At 46.6% G+C, this 18,494-nt stretch overlaps 1 protein-coding gene across 10 annotated transcripts in view; it reads left to right on the forward strand.

Moving 5' to 3' along the window:
- The window catches only part of DMXL2 (Dmx like 2), a 109,178-nt gene that overhangs the window by 29,154 nt on the left and 61,530 nt on the right, over window positions 1-18,494 (forward strand). For 9 of the 10 annotated variants that reach the window (XM_081888317.1, XM_081888314.1, XM_081888316.1 and 6 more), the window contains exons 7-12: window positions 7,078-7,256; window positions 8,556-8,745; window positions 12,022-12,196; window positions 14,639-14,881; window positions 16,704-16,981; window positions 17,196-17,889. In XM_081888317.1, the coding sequence (XP_081744443.1) occupies window positions 7,078-7,256; window positions 8,556-8,745; window positions 12,022-12,196; window positions 14,639-14,881; window positions 16,704-16,981; window positions 17,196-17,889 (1,759 nt within the window). Of the gene's footprint in view, window positions 1-4,956; window positions 5,014-7,077; window positions 7,257-8,555; window positions 8,746-12,021; window positions 12,197-14,638; window positions 14,882-16,703; window positions 16,982-17,195; window positions 17,890-18,494 lie in introns of those variants that run through there. The other variant, XM_081888315.1, reaches the window with a different exon arrangement.

The raw sequence follows: 18,494 nt of genomic DNA on the forward strand, positions 1-18,494 counted from the left end.
GCAACCATTCCCTAGGGTCTTAAGCTGCTTTCACACGAGCAAATATTGTGGAATAGCCACATGCCATTGACCAGGCATAGGCAAACTTGGCCCTCCAGATGTTTTGGGACTTCAACTCCCATCATCCCTAGCTAACAGGACCAGTGGCCAGGGGTGATGGGAATTGTAGTCCCAAAACATCTGGAGGGCTGAGTTTGCCTATTTCTGATGTTGACTCACTTCTACATCATGTTTTGGACAAAACATTTTCTCATGTTTTCTTCTGCTTGTTTGTTTTGGCCAGTATAGATTGCTCTAGACCAGCGGTTCTCAACCTGTGGGTCCCCAGATGTTGTTGGACTATAACTCCCATCATCCTTGAGCTCTGGCCTTGCTAGCTAGGGGTGATGGGAGTTGTAGTTCAACAACATCTGGGGACCCAAGCTTGAGAAAGGCTGGTCTAGACCAGAGTTTTCCAAACTTGGGTCTCCAGCTGTTTTTGGACTACAACTCCCAACATCCCCAGCTAGCAGGATCAGTGGTCAAGGATGATGGGAACTGTAGTCCCCAAACAACTGAAGACCCAAGCTTGGAAAGTCCTGCTCTAGTCAGTTCCGTCTGTATTGTCTGTTTTTCTCCTCAAGCAGTCACCTCTTTCACTTTAACCATTCCCTTTCCGTGTATCATTGCCCATGTAGCTGTGGCTATTTTCTTCCCCCTCTAAATTGTGTATGCAGGGTGCGGGGTGGACTTGCAACACATACACAACTGTCCCAATGAAAACTACCTTTCCTCCAACACTGCCCCCTTGGTCACAGTGTGTTAGAAGTCTGGAAGCAGAGTTGCTATTCCACTTCCAACTTAAAATTGAATGACATTGATTTGGGTACAGCTAAATCTGGAAGCTCCTCAGGGCAGAGGTCTCTCCCAATCTGCTGCCTGATCTCCTTTAACTGGAAATGCCAGGGATTGGGGCCCTTGTGCATGCAACACACCTGCTGTTCCACTGAGCTAAGAACTCCCTTAATTTTGAAGAAAAGGCAATAAAAATTGATATAATCAAACGGAATGCCGTACAAGGAAAATGCATGGGAAACATCATCATCATCATCATCATCATAACAATATTTATTATTTATTATTTATACCCTGTGGGGTGTGTGTGTGTGTGTGTGTGTGTGTGTGTATATATATATATATATATATATATATATATTTTCAGTGGGCTTGGGGCCTGAATATGGAATGCAGAAGATGGGGCAGGAAGATGGATTAAAGGGTGGGGGACACTAGACCCCTGAGCATCTGTGTTTCAGAAGAAAGTGACTTGATGCATCAAAGAGCACTAAATATCTCTTTGGCAAGTGCAATCTAATAATCATTTCATATGATCAACATAATGACCTTAGCTTCCATCTTCTCAGCAATTCCTAACCTTAGCTGCAAAATTAATTTGTTTTTTGGGGGAGCGGGCAGGCAGCTAAAGCGATCCCTAAGGTGCTATTTGTCCCAGATCAGTTGTGGATGTAAATCTATGATTTGTGGTTTACGACTTCAAAATGGCTTTTCTATTGCCAGACATTGTGTCGGTTCTGTGTGTGCACTAAGCAGGCTGGCCGTTAACTAAAAGGTGGCTGAGAGATATTTATGTTCTATTTCTAGAGATGCTCTTCCCCATTTTCACTTGATGTATGTTTTGCTGGAGAATTTATTTGCTTGTACCTGTATACAGATCATAACTGAACATTATAACTGTTAACAAACAGCAACTTGGAGTGTGTTCTATTCTGGCTACTTCTAAGACTAGGGAACCTGCAGCCCTCCAGATTGGTGAACTACAGCTCCCAGCACCCCTGACCATTGGCTCTGCTGGCTGAGGCTCATGGGAGTTGGAGTAGGCTGAAATTCTTCTCTTCTCCCCCCATCTCTACCCCAGAATAAGTGTGATTTCGCTTAGGCAGCATAGTTGTGACTTGCTATTTATGTGGGTCAGTGCAATGGAGGTTGCCTGCTCCCCTCACTCTTGTTTTTCTAGCCTTTAAGAGCCAGCAGCCTTTTAAATGTTAGAAGAAATAAAACCTTCATAGCGAACTCATTCTTGGGGCCAAACTACACACTACGCGGGTGGCATGTTATATTAAAAGTAGTTCATAAAGAACTCATTGTCACTGACTCATGATCATGCTTAAACTCCATACAGACGTTAATAGTCTATCTAGTGTAAATGTGTTTCATTTTAATAATAATTTATTATTTATACCCCCACCCATGTGGCTGGGTTTCCCAACAGAATATTGAAAATGCGATAAAACATCAAACATTAAATACTTCCCTAAACAGGGCTGCCTTCAGATGTCTTCTAAATGTCAGATAGTTGTTTATTTCTTTGAGATCTGATGGGAGGGCGTTCCACAGGGCAGGTGCCACTACCGAGAAAGCCCTCTGCCTGGTTCCCTGTAACTTGGCTTCTCACAATGAGGGAACCGCCAGAAGGCCCTCGGCGCTGGACCTCAGCGTCTGGGCAGAACGATGGGGGTGGAGACGCTCCCTCAGGTATACAGGACTGAGGCCATTTAGGGCTTTAAAGGTCAGCACCAACACTTTGAATTGTGCTCGGAAACGTACCGGGAGCCAATGTAGGTCTTTCAGGACCGGTATTATATGGTCCCAGCAGGCACCCCCAGTCACCAGGCTATCTGCTGCATTCTGGATTAGTTGTAGTTTCTGGGTCACCTTCAAAGGTAGCCCCACGTAGAGTGCCTTGCAGTAGTCCAAGCAGGAGATAACTAGACCGTACACCATTTCATCAGGCATGTTTCATAACCCATTTCTCATTTTTCAAAGACTGCAGAGCTGATCCCCAGGGCTGCTCTCCTGAGGATGACTAGCAAGACCATTTGATCCATTTTCCACATTGGACAGCAAGTAACTAATTCTGGCTTCACCTGATCAGGGCCAAAATAAACTCCTGTTTTCTATATCATGCTAAATTACCCTGATGTCTTCTACATCAAGCCTCCCCAAGCCTGGTGCCCTCTAGATGTTTCTGTGGGACTCCAACTCCCCTCCTCCCCCTCTCCCTGTCCCCCTGGACCTGCTGTCTGGGGCTGATGGGACTTGGGAAACTAATTCAAGATGCTGGAAATGTAGCTGAGGAAGAAAGCACCCAAGGGTGCAGGTGGGAGCCCTACAGCAGGTGGGTGTGTATTTTAGGGTTGAGTGAAAAATGATCTCCCAGAATTCCCCATCCTGTTTGTAGGCATTATGATTGGGGGTGGGGTGGGCATTCTCCTGGATATTTGGGGTGGGGGTGGTAATTCTGCTGCAATTTGGATGGTGACAAAAAAGGGAACTCAAAATTCATCAGAAAACTCCCTGGGAAAATTGCTGACTCATGTAACACCCAGCATGGGATTTAGAAGGGATTTAGAAAAGTCAGATAACCAAGTTTGTCTGACCTTTCTAAATCCCATCTTTAAAAACTGGGCATGTGGTGGGGGCACGAATCTTCAGGAGGTCTCCCCTCTTTCCTATGACTTTACCTTCTGCACAACCAGCGGGACATTGTTCCATAGGCGTAGAAAACCGAAGATGTCCAGAAAGTCAGTCAGTCCATCTGAACAGCTTTCAAGACAAGACAAGAACAGAAGAAGTGATCTAAATGGCTGCTAACTGATCCAACTGACTGGGCTTTCAACTGACCCAGGGATCCTTTCAAAGAACTCACCTGGTCTCCTAGGAAACAAAACATTCCCCAGGATTCCACAGCTGGTTGTGAGGTCAGAGCCTGGCCAAGGACTGGAGCCAATGGGCTCTGGGCTCCAGGAACGCTCTCTCTGCCAGGCCCCTCAGGCAGCTGCCAAGTGCCTGACCCACCCCTGCATTTACCCCCAAGCAGAAGGCTCAGGCAGCTGGATCCACTTAGAGTTTCCCCAAATCCTCCCAACTTTGCACCCCTCTGGAGTATCGAAGGAAATAAGGCAGGCCATGACTGTGGTCCAGTTTCTGGCACCTCCTTTAAACCCACCAAACAGGAGTTGGCTGACTAGTGGTCCATCATTTGGTCAAATGTTCCAGTGGGTTGGATGTTCTTTTAAAGTTTTTTTGCCCTCTCCTTCATTGTATTATGGAACCACCTTCTCTCTCCGCCTGGGTGCTCACCCACATTTGCCGCCTCTAGGCGTCTTTTTAAAAACCTTTTTGTGCACCTAGAAACCTTTCTTTGTGTTTTATTGTGGCGTTTGCCCTCCTAGGTGGCATCATGCCGGGTCATAAGGAAAGGGTTAAATGAGTCTGAAGTGATTGGCAAGTGGGAACCCAAGGGGAGGAATTAGAGTTAGAGTTAGTGTTGTTAAGGAGTCAGTCGGGTGTTAGAGAAGGGAGAGGGAGGATATAGCTGTGGGTTGGGATAGGAAACAAAACATTCCCCAGGATTCCACAGCTGGTTATGAGGTCAGAGCCTGGCCAAGGATGGGAGCCAATGGGCTCTGGGCTCCAGGAACACTCTCTCTACTAGTAGATCAGCCTGCTTTTTTCACAGGAAGGGCGGTAGATCAGTCTGCTTTTATTCGCAGAAGCTCCTAAACTCAACTTCAGTCTTCCACAGTGTTATAAAACTGTTGTAAGAAAAACTGCTCCTTTTCCCTTATGGGGTATCTAAGAGCCTGTATAGAGTCCTTAAGTAGGTTCCCTATCGGAAGGAGAAAATAACAGAGGCCAACCAGAGAATATTGAGAAACAAAGCAGCTAGTAAGCCTGTTATTAACTGTTGCAACAGGTAGCTCCCCCCCATACGCAGGAGGCAGGAGGGACCAAGAACAGTGGTGCGCAAGCCCTTATATAGACTTTTGAAGTTGACCACCCTATAGCCAGAGACCACCTCCCAAAACGTCATACATACATCACAGAAGGAGGCAGGTCTACAGCAGAAATACATCACAGGGGTCAGGCTACAGCACAAATCCTTTCTGGCAGGATACTGATAATGGTCACATGATAGCCTTACCTGGCCAGACTGGCCATTCTTTTGGGATGGTAAATTCTTTAATTCCTGAATCCAGCTCACAGGCTCACCCTATTCACCCACACAAGTAATGCACTTAAGACAAAAGGCAATGGAGAGGCTTTCCCATTTCCTTCCTCCTTGCAGAGAAATATTTGAGGCCACTGGGAGAGTCAAAATGACTTCAGGATTGTTCTCCCATACTATTTTAGACACATGGTTTATTTATGTTCGCCTTGTAAATTTACGAACGTTTATATTTGGGACCTTAGAATTCTTATAACAGCAGTTTGCACCTCTAGATGCAATCCCTGGCATATCTAGAAAGCACTGGGAGAGACTTTTAACCAGAACCCCAGAGAGCCACTGGCCTGTCAGTATTGACCAGGGGTGGGGAATGTTGCCCTTCCAAACATGGCTGAACTACAACTCCCATCAGTCTCAGCAAGCACCGCCCAGTAGCCTTATATATATTCATTTTGGCCACCCTGGTGTAAATTGCTGAGCAAGATGGACCTTTGGTCTGACTCAGGTTAAGACAATGTCTAGTGAGGCCCATTCTCATTGTCTCTCGTTGATCCTTCAAGGTTTATTGGTTCTTCATGAATAGAAAAAAAGAGAGTTGAGAAAGGCCACCGATCCCTTGTGCCTCTTGTGTTGAACAATGTAATCTGTGGTTTCAATCTCGCCCAAACAAATAGTTAAGTGATTAACGTTTCATGTAGTGTCTTCATCACCTTATATTAGTTATCCAAACCCTTTTAAGTGCAACATTGGCAAACACACTACTGTGGATAGTTCACTTGTTAAAGTACCCTGATTCCCCGAAAATAAGACAGTGTCTTATATTAATTTTTGCTCCCAAAGTTGCGCTAGGTCTTATTTTCAGGGGATGTCTTATTTTTCCATGAAGAAGAATACGGTACACATTTATTGTCTAATTGCGAGTCAGCCAGACTCTGCCAGGGCAGAGCGAGCGGCAGGCGGCAGCTTTTCCTTGCGGTGGCGCGGGCTCTCTGATTTAAAGAGACCTTGCACTGCCTGAACAGCTCCGGCTGCGCTGCGGCCAATCAGTGAGCTGCGCTGCGGCACCCGCCGCTACGGTCCAGGAGAGTCAGGTGCCTTATGGTAGCTTCGGGGGCCTTATATTCAGGAGAGCCCTTATTATCGGGGAGGTCTTATTTTCGGGGGATGCCTTATATTACAGCGAGAGGCAAAACTGGAAGTAGGTCTTATTTGGGGGGGATGTCTTACTTTCGGGGAAAGACGGTATATTCCATAGGTAACGATAATAGTAACGTAAACAATGGTCTTCAGAAGACCATTTTGTCTGCTGCAAAACCAAGGCAGAACTGGTGATATTATTTATATTTTGTTTCTTCTGTGTGGCTAATTGTCATTTTGGTGTTGGATCTCAATTGAGACAACAGTATGGGGGAGAAGCATTGAGCTGTGCCCACCATGTAGGAAGCAATATTTACACTGACGGGAAGGAGCTCTTGAGGGTTTCAGGCAAGTTTCTCCTAGTCCTATCTGCAGACCCTAGTAATTGAACCTGGTACCTTCTACATGGGACGCAGGTGGCGCTGTGGGTTAAAGCCTCAGCGCCTAGGACTTGCCGATCGAAAGGTCGGCGGTTCGAATCCCTGCTGCGGGGTGCGCTCCCGCTGCTCGGTCCCAGCGCCTGCCAACCTAGCAGTTCGAAAGCACCTCCGGGTGCAAGTAGATAAATAGGGACCGCTTACCAGCGGGAAGGTAAACGGCGTTTCCGTGTGCGGCTCTGGCTCGCCAGATGCAGCTTTGTCACGCTGGCCACGTGACCCGGAAGTGTCTCCGGACAGCGCTGGCCCCTGGCCTCTTAAGTGAGATGGGCGCACAACCCCAGAGTCTGTCAAGACTGGCCCGTACGGGCAGGGGCACCTTTACCTTTACCTTTACTTACCTTCTACATGCAAGAACATCAACTGAGCTAGGGCCCTTCCTCCTTCCCACATCACTACAGCCCTAATCTAATTTCCTGCAGCTGTTTTTTTAAAAAACCCACAACTGTATTTATGCACGTACACTGTCAATTTGCTATGTGTTGGTTTGTCTAGGATGATTGTCTCTTAAAAGTCTGGTATCCGATGACTGGTTGGAAATCCTCTCTTCTCCCCCAAGAGAGTGAGGAACAGAAAAGGACCTCCACACCGGTTCATTTCGCCTTTGTGTATCTGGCACATCCTCGATCGGTGACGGGATTTTCGTGGAGAAACACAAGCAAGTTTATGCCCAGGTTTGAAATCGCTCCTCCTTCCCCGCCTCTAAAAAAAGGTTCAAACCTGAGTGCAAAAACATAGGCACCCGTCACACATTAATTTTACAGTTTGCATGCTATAAATTAGGGAATCTGTGCAATGGAATTACAGTGGAACCTCGGTTTTTGAGTGTCTAGGAAGCTGAACAATTCGGAACCCAAATGCCAAAAACCCGGAAGTAATTGCTTCCGTTTTTGAACACGTCCCAGAAGTCGAACGGCTTCCGAGGCGAGTTTTTCCTCCCCCCCACCATTGACTTTGCAGCCAGCCCATTGATCCTTGGTTTTTGAATGTTTTGGAAGTTGAACGGTCTTCCAGAATGGATTACATTTGAAAACCGAGGTTCCACTATATCTTGTATAGAAAGGGTAGGCAGGTAATGCAGAGAGTCCCAGGTCAGGGCCCAATGAGCTTCCTTACAGATCCTATTCATGTTTACTCAGAAATAAGTCTCACTTGGCTCAGTGAGGTTTACTCATGAGGAAGAGTGCAAGGATTGCATCCTTAGCTAGATGCAAGGGACTTGTGAAAGCCTGGTTGCATTTTTTAAAAAAAGCGACTTTACTTTTTTTTTAAATTTACTTTTATGGCTTCACAAGTAAGAGTACTGAAGCTGTGTATATTTGTTAACGGCTGGTCCTCATGTAGCACCAGAGACTGCTTTGGAAAACTTCCATCAGTTTTAGAAGTAGCTTTCCCTGAATTGGCTGCTGTTCTTGGGTTTTGTTTTTTCGGGGGGCGGGTAGAGAGTGGTAGTTTGGACTGAAAGGGAGAAGAAAGGAATGAAATGAGCTCCACTGTTCTTTGCATTTTTGCAATAATTTATCGTTGGTTAGATCTAAGCACGATTGGGACACTGGGACACTATTATGAAGCATCACTCCTAATAGCAAACACAGCTGATGAATGCTGACAGGATTGGAGCCTCTAAGGCAGGCATAGGCAAACTTCACCTTCCAAATGTTTTGGGACTACAACTCCCATCATCCCTAGCTAACAGGACCAGTGGTCAGGAGCAAGAAAGGTGATGGCATGCTCAGAGGAACCCAGAAACCAGCCCCATGTCCAATAAGGATTGTGCATGCTCAGTAACCAGGGAATGTAGATTTAACAGTGTGGGTGGGGAGAGCAACTTTTAGGAGGGGAGGGCTATGCTGAAACCTTTTGCTACAGGCCCCATGTCTTGTTTCAAACATCCATCTTACACTCAGTACTTCCCCCAATTCTGTGAACCTTTAAGCTACAAGTGCCAATATCCCTTTTTGCATCGCCTTTAGGGGGTCTGTTTGCAACGTGCTGCTTACTTCCTGCCTTGATGGCATTTGCCGGCTGTGGGCAGAGACCTTGTTACCCGAAGACAGCCTTCTGGGGGAGCAGATTTGCGAGACCAGCACTTCCAGCATTAGCAGCAGCAGCAGCTTCTCCCGTTCCGGAAGGCACAAGGACAACATCCAGCACGCTTTAGAGGTACGGCGAGCTAAACAGCCCGTTTCCCAAGTCTCATTTTTATGTCTTGAGCTTTAGAATTCACATACGTATATTTTATATTTATGCTTTTTCTTTCCTTTTCTTCTTATTACCATGTGTTCGACTGTAACACAGTATACATCGCTGATACGATAAAACAGAACAGCAAATATTTTTTTTTTAAATGAAAAATATCAGGCAAAATATACTTCTAAATTACAAAGTACATGGTTTAGATCAGGGGTGTCCAACCGGTCGACCGCGATCAACAGGTCGATCCCCGGATGATCGTGGTCGATCGTGGGATCCTTATCAACAACTTTGACCTGCCCCCTCCCTAAAAAAAGCTCAGCAACTCTGAACTCCCTCCCAAATGGGTAGATTTTTTCCCCTGGGAGTAGATTGCAGTCTTTTGGGAATTGGACATCCCTGGTTTAGATCAAAGATGGTGCCTGCGCTCAGGAGCACGTAGACCCTGCATTCACTTCCTATACAGTAGTTGCATGATGAGAACCAGGTGGGAGGAAGTGATAAGGATTATCTTCCTATTGTTACCCTTTCCACCAGGGTAAGCGGAGGCTATGACCTCACAAGAGTGCCTTCTAGGAATTTCCAGGGAATTCCATGTGTCTTAACCCTTTGCTCACCTAGCAAACGTGGAATTTTATATTTTGACTGGAACATCCTTTCCCCACAAAATGCAGGCACTGCAGGGCTCGCTGCCTGGCCCTCGGGACTCTCCTCAGGCCAAGCCCCCTCCCCATCTGTGCTCTGTTCCTTCCTCAAGGGAAGTAATAGTGCCACTGTATTCTGCTCTGGTCAGACCTCACCTGGAGTACTGTGTCCAGTTCTGGGCACCACAGTTCAAGAAGGAGACTGACAAACTGGAACGTGTCCAGAGGAGGGCAACCAAAATGGTCAAAGGCCTGGAAACGATGCCTTATGAGGAACAGCTAAGGGAGCTGGGCATGTTTAGCCTGGAGAAGAGGAGGTTAAGGGGTGATATGATAGCCATGTTCAAATATATCAAAGGATGTCACATAGAGGAGGGAGAAAGGTTGTTTTCTGCTGCTCCAGAGAAGCGGACACAGAGCAATGGATCCAAACTACAAGAAAGAAGTTTCCACCTAAACATTAGGAAGAACTTCCTGACAGTAAGAGCTGTTTGACAGTGGAATTTGCTGCCAAGGAGTGTGGTGGAGTCTCCTTCTTTGGAGGTCTTTAAGCAGAGGCTAGACAACCATATGTCACGAGTGCTCTGATGGTGTTTCCTGCTTGGCAGGGGGTTGGACTCGATGGCCCTTGTGGTCTCTTCCAACTCTATAATTCTAAGTGCTTTTGCTTGCCTGAGATTATGTCACTGAACTGTGATGATATCTGCTCCTTGCCTGGATGCTTGGAATGTAGCCTACTGTGCAATGGCTACATCTGTTGCTCCGCCCACTTTGGCTCTGGCCCCGCCCCCAGTGCCATGTGGCCCCTGCAAGGCTGCCTATGACGAAGTATGATTCCTAGGGCTGGAAAAGTTTGCCAACTCCTTCCGTAAAAGCATTGGAGAGCTAGGTCTGTTAAAGTCAACAAATATGTGGCTGTGAGACGAAGCAATGCTTCTGCATACCTTCATCCCACTCCCAAAAGAACAACAAAGTTACTCCTGCCTGTTCATGTTGGCCTGTAAAGTAGAAATCAGTACACAACTGAATGTGAATCTCAGGCCCCATCTGCACTATACATTTAAAGCAGCATCAAGCCACTTTAAAGAATCCTGAGAAGTGCAGTTTGCTAAGGGTGTTGAGAGTTGTTAGGAAGCCCTTGTCCTCCTCCTAGAGCTATGATACTCAGAGTTCCCTGGGAAAAGGGATTGGATGGTAAACCACTCTGCGAATTGGTCTTGAATGGGGTAACTGTGCCCCTGAAGGACCAGGTGCACAGCCTGGGAGTCATTTTGGACTCAGCTGTCCATGGAGGCGCAAGTTAATTCTGTGTCCAGGGCAGCTGTCTACCAGCTCCATCTGGTATGCAGGCTGAGACCCTACCTGCCCACGGACTGTCTCGCCAGAGTGGTGCATGCTCTAGTTATCTCCCGCTTGGACTACAGCAATGAGCTCTACGTGGAGCTACCTTTAAAGGTGACCCGGAAACTGCAATTAATCCAGAATGCGGCAGCTAGACTGGTGACTGGGAGTGGCCGCCGGGACCACATAACACCAGTCCTGAGGGATCTGCATTGGTACGTTTCCGAGCACAATTCAAAGTGTTGGTGCTGACCTTTAAAGCCCTTAAAGTCCTGTATACCTGAAGGACCATCTCCACCCCCATCGTTCTGCCCAGACACTGAGGTCCTCCTCCGAGGGCCTTCTGGCGGTTCCCTCATCGCGAGAAGTGAGGTTACAGGGAACCAGACAGAGGGCCTTCTCAGTAGTGGCGCCCGCCCTGTAGAACGCCCTCCCTTCAGATGTGAAGGAAATAAGCAGCTATCTTCTCTTTAAAAGACATCTGAAGGCAGCCCTGTTTAGGGAAGTTTTTAATATTTAATGCTGTATTGTTTTTAACACTTGATTGGAAGCCGCCCAGAGTGGCTGGAGAAACTCAGCCACATGGGCGGGGTATTATTATTATTATTATTATAGCTCTGTGAGGGGAATGGGGAACTCCTGGCCACTCTCAGCACTCTTGGCAAACTACACTTCTCAGTATTCTTTGGGGGATACCCTGAGTGGTATGCTACTGTTTTAAGTGCACAGTGCAGACAAGTCCCTAAAGGGGAAAGCCCAATGACTGCATTCTATTTTTAGCATACGTTTAAATTTATTTACTTACCAAAAAATAACAATCTATATGCTGCCTTTTGACCTCATTGTAGGTCATTTATAGCTGCTAATACAATGAAATCACACTCTAAAGACATTATGTATCTGAAAGTAGTTCTGAAGTAGGTGCCAGCACACTAAAGGCCTAATTTCAATACCATATGATTATATATATATATATGTGTGTGTGTGTGTATGTATGTATATGTATATGTATATATAAAATTAAATAAAAATTAGTCATGTACCAAGCTTTTAAAGGTTTCTTCTACTAGAAGAGGAAATGATTTATTGTTAGTTCTGCCCAATTTTAGAAAGAGAAACTATTTGTGTTTTCCATGGTTGAGTTCTCCTCATAATAGGCCAGCCTTATGCTTGCGCTTTCTCTCTCTCTCTCTCTCTTTCGCCCCCTCTCTCTCTTTTTCACCCTCTCCCTCTCTCCCCTGCCCTCTCTCTCCTGCTTCAGACAATTCATCACTTGAAAAACATGCGAAAGGGTCAGCGAAGGTCCTCCGTACTGATCACTCACACTGAGGATCTCCCTGATCAGCTGGGAACACACGAGGTTCAGCGGCACATTTCCCACCACGCTAACGCGCTCTGCCATTTCCACATAACTGCAAGCATCAACCCGAACACAGGTAAGAAGAGAAGCAATTCATTCCCTGGGAACTTGGTCCACAGGTTGTCCTAGGGAGACCTTGAGGAATGGAATCTTTCCAAATTCTAATGCAAACTCACCTGATCTACACCTCCTAGGCCAGCCTTCACTAGGTGTCGCCAATGTGGAGCTGCCCAGAGGTTATTGGACTCTCTGGACGCAGGTGGGAATGTGGTCTAAACCACTGAGTCTCTTGCACTTGCCAATCAGAAGGTTGGTGGTTCAAATCCCCGCGACGGAGTGAGCTCCCATTGCTCTGTCCCAGCTCCTGCCAACCTAGCAGTTCGAAAGCACACCACTGTAAGTAGATAAATAGGCACCACTGCAGCGGGAAGGTAAATGGTGTTTCCGTGTGCTCTGGTTTCCGTCACAGTGTCCTGTTGCGCCAGATGCGGTTTAGTCATGCTGGACACATGACCCAGAAAGCTATCTGTGGACAAACGCCGGATCCCTCAGCCTGAAAGCAAGATGAGCGCCGCAACCCCATAGTCACCTTTGACTGGACTTAACTGTCCAGGGGTCCTTTACCTTTTACCTATTGGACCAGGGGTCAGCAAACTTTTTCAGCAGGGGGTCAGTCCACTATCCCTAGACTATGTTTTTTGGGGGAAATAATGAATTCTGATTCCCCACAAATAACCCAGAGATGTATTTTAAATAAAAGCACGCATTCGACTCATTTAAAAACATGCTGATTCCCGGACCGTCCGCAGGCCGGATTGAGAAGGCGATTGGGCCGGATCCAGCCCCCAGGCCTTAGGTTGCCTACCCATGTTGGACTCTCAACTCCCCTCAGCCCCAGCCAGCATGGCCATGCTGAGTGGTGTAGGGATGGAATCCTGGAACTTGGCCTTGGAGATGCTCACCAGGTTGGAAAAGGCTATCCTAAACTAATGTGCAAGTTGGAATTTACCCCATGCTTGACTAATGTGTGATTTGGAGTTCATCTGTCCTTCATTTAGCACACTTACCTGAAAGTTGAGGTGTGGCTCTCAGCTTAAAGTAACAAGTGCGCACCCCCCCCAAAAAAATATTCATTTTCCTTATGTGTTGTGTCTGCTAGATTGTAAGTTTGAGGGTTGGCTGAGGAGAGCTAAAAATAAGTTATATAAATTAAATGTGGAAATGGAGCAAAGTGGGCTTAGACAGAATTAGATTAATTATTTCATCCCTATTGTCCTGTGTGAAAATGCCAAGAAAGATGATGTGTGTTTTCCTTGCTTTGGGCTCCTTGCCTGAGGCTTGTGCATGTTTAAAGAAAACAGTGTTTATGGTGACATTGTTAATTGTACTTCTTGGGAAGCACTTTCCCCCCCACATTAACAAATGTTATCTTGGCCTGTTCTAAATGTTTTGTCATATGTATATTTGGATTTCCTTTCTGTGGCGCACATTAGAAACAAGGCTTATTTAAGGGACTCTTTGTGCAGTTTACATTTGTGCAGTTATTTCTGTGTTAACATCATCATCATCATTATTATTATTATTATGCATTATTACCAGTCCTTCGCCAGCTGGTTCTGGTGTGGATTGCAACAATTTAAAATCCAGAATTAAAAACAGCTGAAACAAATGACAATACAGGAGTAGGATGGGTCCTGAAATATTGCGCTATTCAGTTGATTCTTCTGGATGGAGGCTTGCATTGTTCCTCGGCTCCCCATCACATAGTTTTCTGGCAAACTCTGGCTTGTATTTGCCCTCCAGACCAGAATAGGAATTCATACATTAGAAGAGGATTTCCAGATTCTGGTTTAGAGAGCAGATGCAAATAAAACAATTATTTATTTACCAATTATTAGCTATATTTACCTATTACATTAAAAGGTACGCAGGTGGCACTGTGGACTAAACCACAGAGCCCAGGGCTTGCCGATCAGAAGGTCAGCGGTTTGAATCCCCGCGAGGGGGTGAGCTCCCGTTGCTCGGTCCCTGCTCCTGCCAACCTAGCAGTTCAAAAGCACGTCAAAGTGCAAGTAGAAAAATAGTTACCACTCTGGCGGGAAGATAAACGGCGTTTCTGTGCACTGCTCTGGTTTCACCAGAAGCGGCTTGATCATGCTGACCACATGACCCAGAAAAACTGTCTGCGGACAAACGTTGGCTCCCTCAGCCAGGAAAGCGAGATGAGCGCCGCAACCCCATAGTCGTTTGTGACTGGATTTAACTGTCAGGGGTCCTTTACCTTTACCTTTTACCTATTGAATTGCAAACTGAAAATGAAGCTGAGAGAGAGCTGGCAAGCCCACAGTTCTTGAATGACCCTCCATGCTATGGTTTAGTTCCATCTTACATAGCACACATCTTCTATTCCTCAACTTTAGAGTCATTTATGCAAGACCACTTTCCTGCAGAAATATAAATCATCTCTTAAATATCTTAGACTTCTTTCCTTTGGGGGAAAATGGTTTTGTTTCCCCAGACATTCCGCCAGCTTTGCTCAAGACGGCTTTTCACTTGGATGAAGGAAACGAAGGTTTTGTGGTTCATTGGCTAAATAACAAAGAATTCCATTTTACATCCTCGACTGAAATTTTTATGCAACACCTACGCGAGCTTACAGATCAACAGATGAAACAAGCAGAAGAAGATGCTGACGAGGAGGAAGGAGAGGAAGAGAGAGAGAGGGAGAGGGAGAGAGGTTTGCTGATGAAACTTGATCACGGTTAGTAGCATGGCTTCCTTTTCCTTGATGTCTGCATTTGATGAGTATTTAGAATGGGGGTGGGTAAATTTGTCCAATCCTCTTTTAAAACTGTCCAAACTGGTAGTCATCACCACAACTTGTGGGATGTTTCTGTTAGCATCCTATAGCAATTCTTGTAAATGACTTGAGAGATGTAACAAAGACTCTTCCTTTCAAAATGATGTACAGTGGTACTTTGGTTCTCGAACTTAATACGTTCTGGAAGTCCATTCGACGTTTGAAAACCAAGTCACGGCTTCTGATTGGTGCAGGCGCCCCGGACACAGTAACCGACAGCCGCATCGGACGTTCGGCTTCTGAAAAACGTTCGAAAACCAGAACACTTAGTTCTGGGTTTTTGGCGTTCGGGAGCCGAAATGTTTGAGTTCCAAAGCGTTCGAGAACCTAGGTTCCACTGTACTGTGCCTCATGCATGCTGTTTCATTGTCAGAAGGGTAGTTTGGTACAGTCTACACAGAATATTTTCCTCTAAAAGAGAAAGACTTCCTAATTTGTAGGTGGCAGCACATGAGCAGCTAGACCAGGTCGTTCTGCAACTGTTCACTATCCCCAGCTCATAGTTGGTAAGGGAAGGAACTAGGGGACCACAAAATGTTGCCAAGGAGCACCGGAAGCTGTCTTATACTGAGTCAGGCCACTGACCCATCTACCTCAGGAGAACCAGTGTGGTGTAGTGGTTAAGAGTGGTGGACTCATAATCTGGTGAACCGGGTTCGCTTCCCCGCTCCTCCACATGCAGCTGCTAGGTGACCTTGGGCCAGTCACACTTTTCTGAAGCCTCTCAGCCCCACTCACCTCACAGAGTGTTTGTTGTGGCGGAGGAAGGGAAAAGAGATTGTGAGCCGCTTTGAGACTCCTTCGGGTAGTGATAAAGCGGAATATCAAATCCAAACTACTCCTCCTCCTCCCCCCCCTCTTCTTCTTCTTCTTCTTCTTCTTCTTCTTCTTCTTCTTCTTCTTCTTCTTCTTCTCAGTATCAGCGACTAGCAGCAGGGTTTGCCTTACCACTCATGGTTTGGGTGTCCCTGTCCGTTGGCCTGGGCTGACTGCAGTTGCTGCTTTTTATTAGACCTTCTAGTTGCTCATGACCTAGAGGTCTTCAAGTGGCATAGAAGACATCTGGAGTCTAGCAGCATCTGGAGGGGCACAGGTTCCCTACTCCTCTTTTATTTGCATACTGTTGGTGTGTACACAGTTGTTTTATTTGTACAGTAGTACCTCAGGTTAAGTACTTAATTTGTTCCAGGGGTCCGTACTTAATCTGAAACTGTTGTTAACCTGAAACACCACTTTAGCTAATGGGGCCTCCTGCTGCTGCCGCGCCACCGGAGTACGATTTCTGTTCTCACCCTGAAGCTAAGTTCTTAACACGAGGTACTATTTTTGGGTTAGCGGAGTCTGTAACCTGAAGCGTCTGTAACCTGAAGCATATGTAACCCGAGGTACCACTGTATACTGCTTATTACTACAGCAAAAAATCATTTAAGTGGTTTACAGTAGGCAGTCTAAAACAGGGCTTCCCAAACTTGGACCTCCAGCCAATTTTTGGGACTACAATTCCCATCATCCCTGACCAATGGTCCTGCTAGCTAGGCATGATGGAGGTTGTAGTCCAACAACAGCTGGAAACAAGTTTGGGAAACCCTGGTCTAAAATACACAGTAGACAGTCTAACATATAAATAAAACACAAGTTATATTTATCTGGGAGGGTAAAAAAATACTTTGATGTGCAAACTGGTCCAATGCATCTGCTTCATGTATTTTACCTATGATTCCAGAGTTGTCTCTAGATAGAGAGTCTGAGACGGGGACTGGCACGGGATCCTCAGAACATGAAGATGGGGAAAGAGAAGGGAGCCCCAAAATCCTCTCACCAGCTGCCTCGCCCATGCCGCTTCCCACTGTCTTGTTGGATAGGAAAATTGAATTGCTCCTTAAAGAATGGAACAAGAACCCAGACATGCTCTTTACCATCCATCCCGTGGACGGCACCTTTCTAGTGTGGCACGTGAAATATTTGGATGAGTATAATCCAGGCATCTTTCGGCAAGTTCAGGTACAGTGTTTCAATGGAAACTGCAGGTGGCCCTTTGCTCCTCGGTTGTCGAACGTTTCGGAAGTCGAATGGTCTTCCGGAAAGGATTACGTTTGACAACCGAGGCACCACTGGCTAGACATATACTTGAGGCAGGGGGAAATTGGGACTTTTCCTATAAAAATATTACTATTTGCCTTAACACATTCGCCTTATTTCCTTCCCTTTCCTCTAGGTTTCATTTTCTTCTCAGATCCCCGTTGCCTTTCCATCCGGCGACGCCAGCTCCCTTAGCAAAAACATCATGATGTACGCCTGCACCACGTCCACGAAAGAAATCAGCGAGGCGCTGCTCCAGAAGAGAACTAGCATTTCCGACAGCCTGTCTGGATGGAGGCCGGGATGCTCCCAGGACAGCTTCAATGCGAACATCACGGTGCCCACAGTCATGATGGTTTCTAAGCACATCGACGGCTCGCTCAACCAGTGGGCGGTTTCTTTTGCGGACAAGTCTGCTTTCACAACGGTGCACACAGTCACCCACAAGTTTAGGTACTGCGGGCACCGCTTTCATCTCAACGACCTCGCTTGCCACTCGGTGCTCCCGCTCCTGTTGACGTCTTCCCACCACAACACCCTGCGGACCCCGGAGGCCGATCAGCCGTGGGACTCTGATGGCTTGAACAAAATGATGGACCCCATGAGGCACCTGAAAGGTTCTTCCAGGCAGCAGTTTAGGAACGCAGCGACGCTTACATTCCACGATCCAAACGCCATCTACAGCGAGCTGATTCTGTGGCGCGTGGACCCCATTGGACCTTTGTCGTACACGGGTGGAGTATCGGAATTGGCTCGTATCAATTCTCTCCATACCTCTGCCTTCTCCAATGTGGCCTGGCTCCCAACTCTTATTCCTAGCTATTGTCTCGGTGAGTGCTGTTGTTGTATACAATAAAACTTGACAGAAGCCACTTGTGTTTTTTTTTTTTAAAAAGAAGAAGATAACCTTTATGAGCCGTGACTTTGCCCGACTTCCAGAAATATTTCTTCTTATTTTATTCCCCCTTGGGGGAATGCTCTTCTGTATTTTAGTTTGGAAGTTATATGAAAAGGTAAACCCTTCTAGTTGAAAGTTTTATTTCCCTGGGTGTTTGAGCGGCATAGCAAGCAGTTACTGCAGAAAATGGGTCTGTGGCGTGGCGATAGTGCCTCTCTCCTTCAAGGCGAGCTTTGAGTCATCAGGTTGTATCCAGCTAAGTTTTACACAGGTTGACCAATGGACAGGGCTAACTTACCGTATTTTTCGCCCTATAGGACGCACTTTTTCCCCTCCAAAAATGAAGGGGAAATGCGTGTGCGTCCTATGGGGCGAATGCAGGCTTTCGCTGAAGCCTGGAGAGCGAGAGGGGTCGGTGCACACCGACCCCTCTCGCTCTCCAGGCTTCAGGAGAGCCGCAGCGCCAGTGCCACAAGGTCAGGGGACAGCGGGGAGGCGGAACGCCGCCATCCCGCTGTCTCCCGATGTGGTTTGGAG

Source organism: Podarcis melisellensis (assembly GCF_964234715.1).
Source record: "Podarcis melisellensis genome assembly, chromosome: 14".
In the NCBI taxonomy this organism is placed as follows: Eukaryota; Metazoa; Chordata; class Lepidosauria; order Squamata; family Lacertidae; genus Podarcis; species Podarcis melisellensis.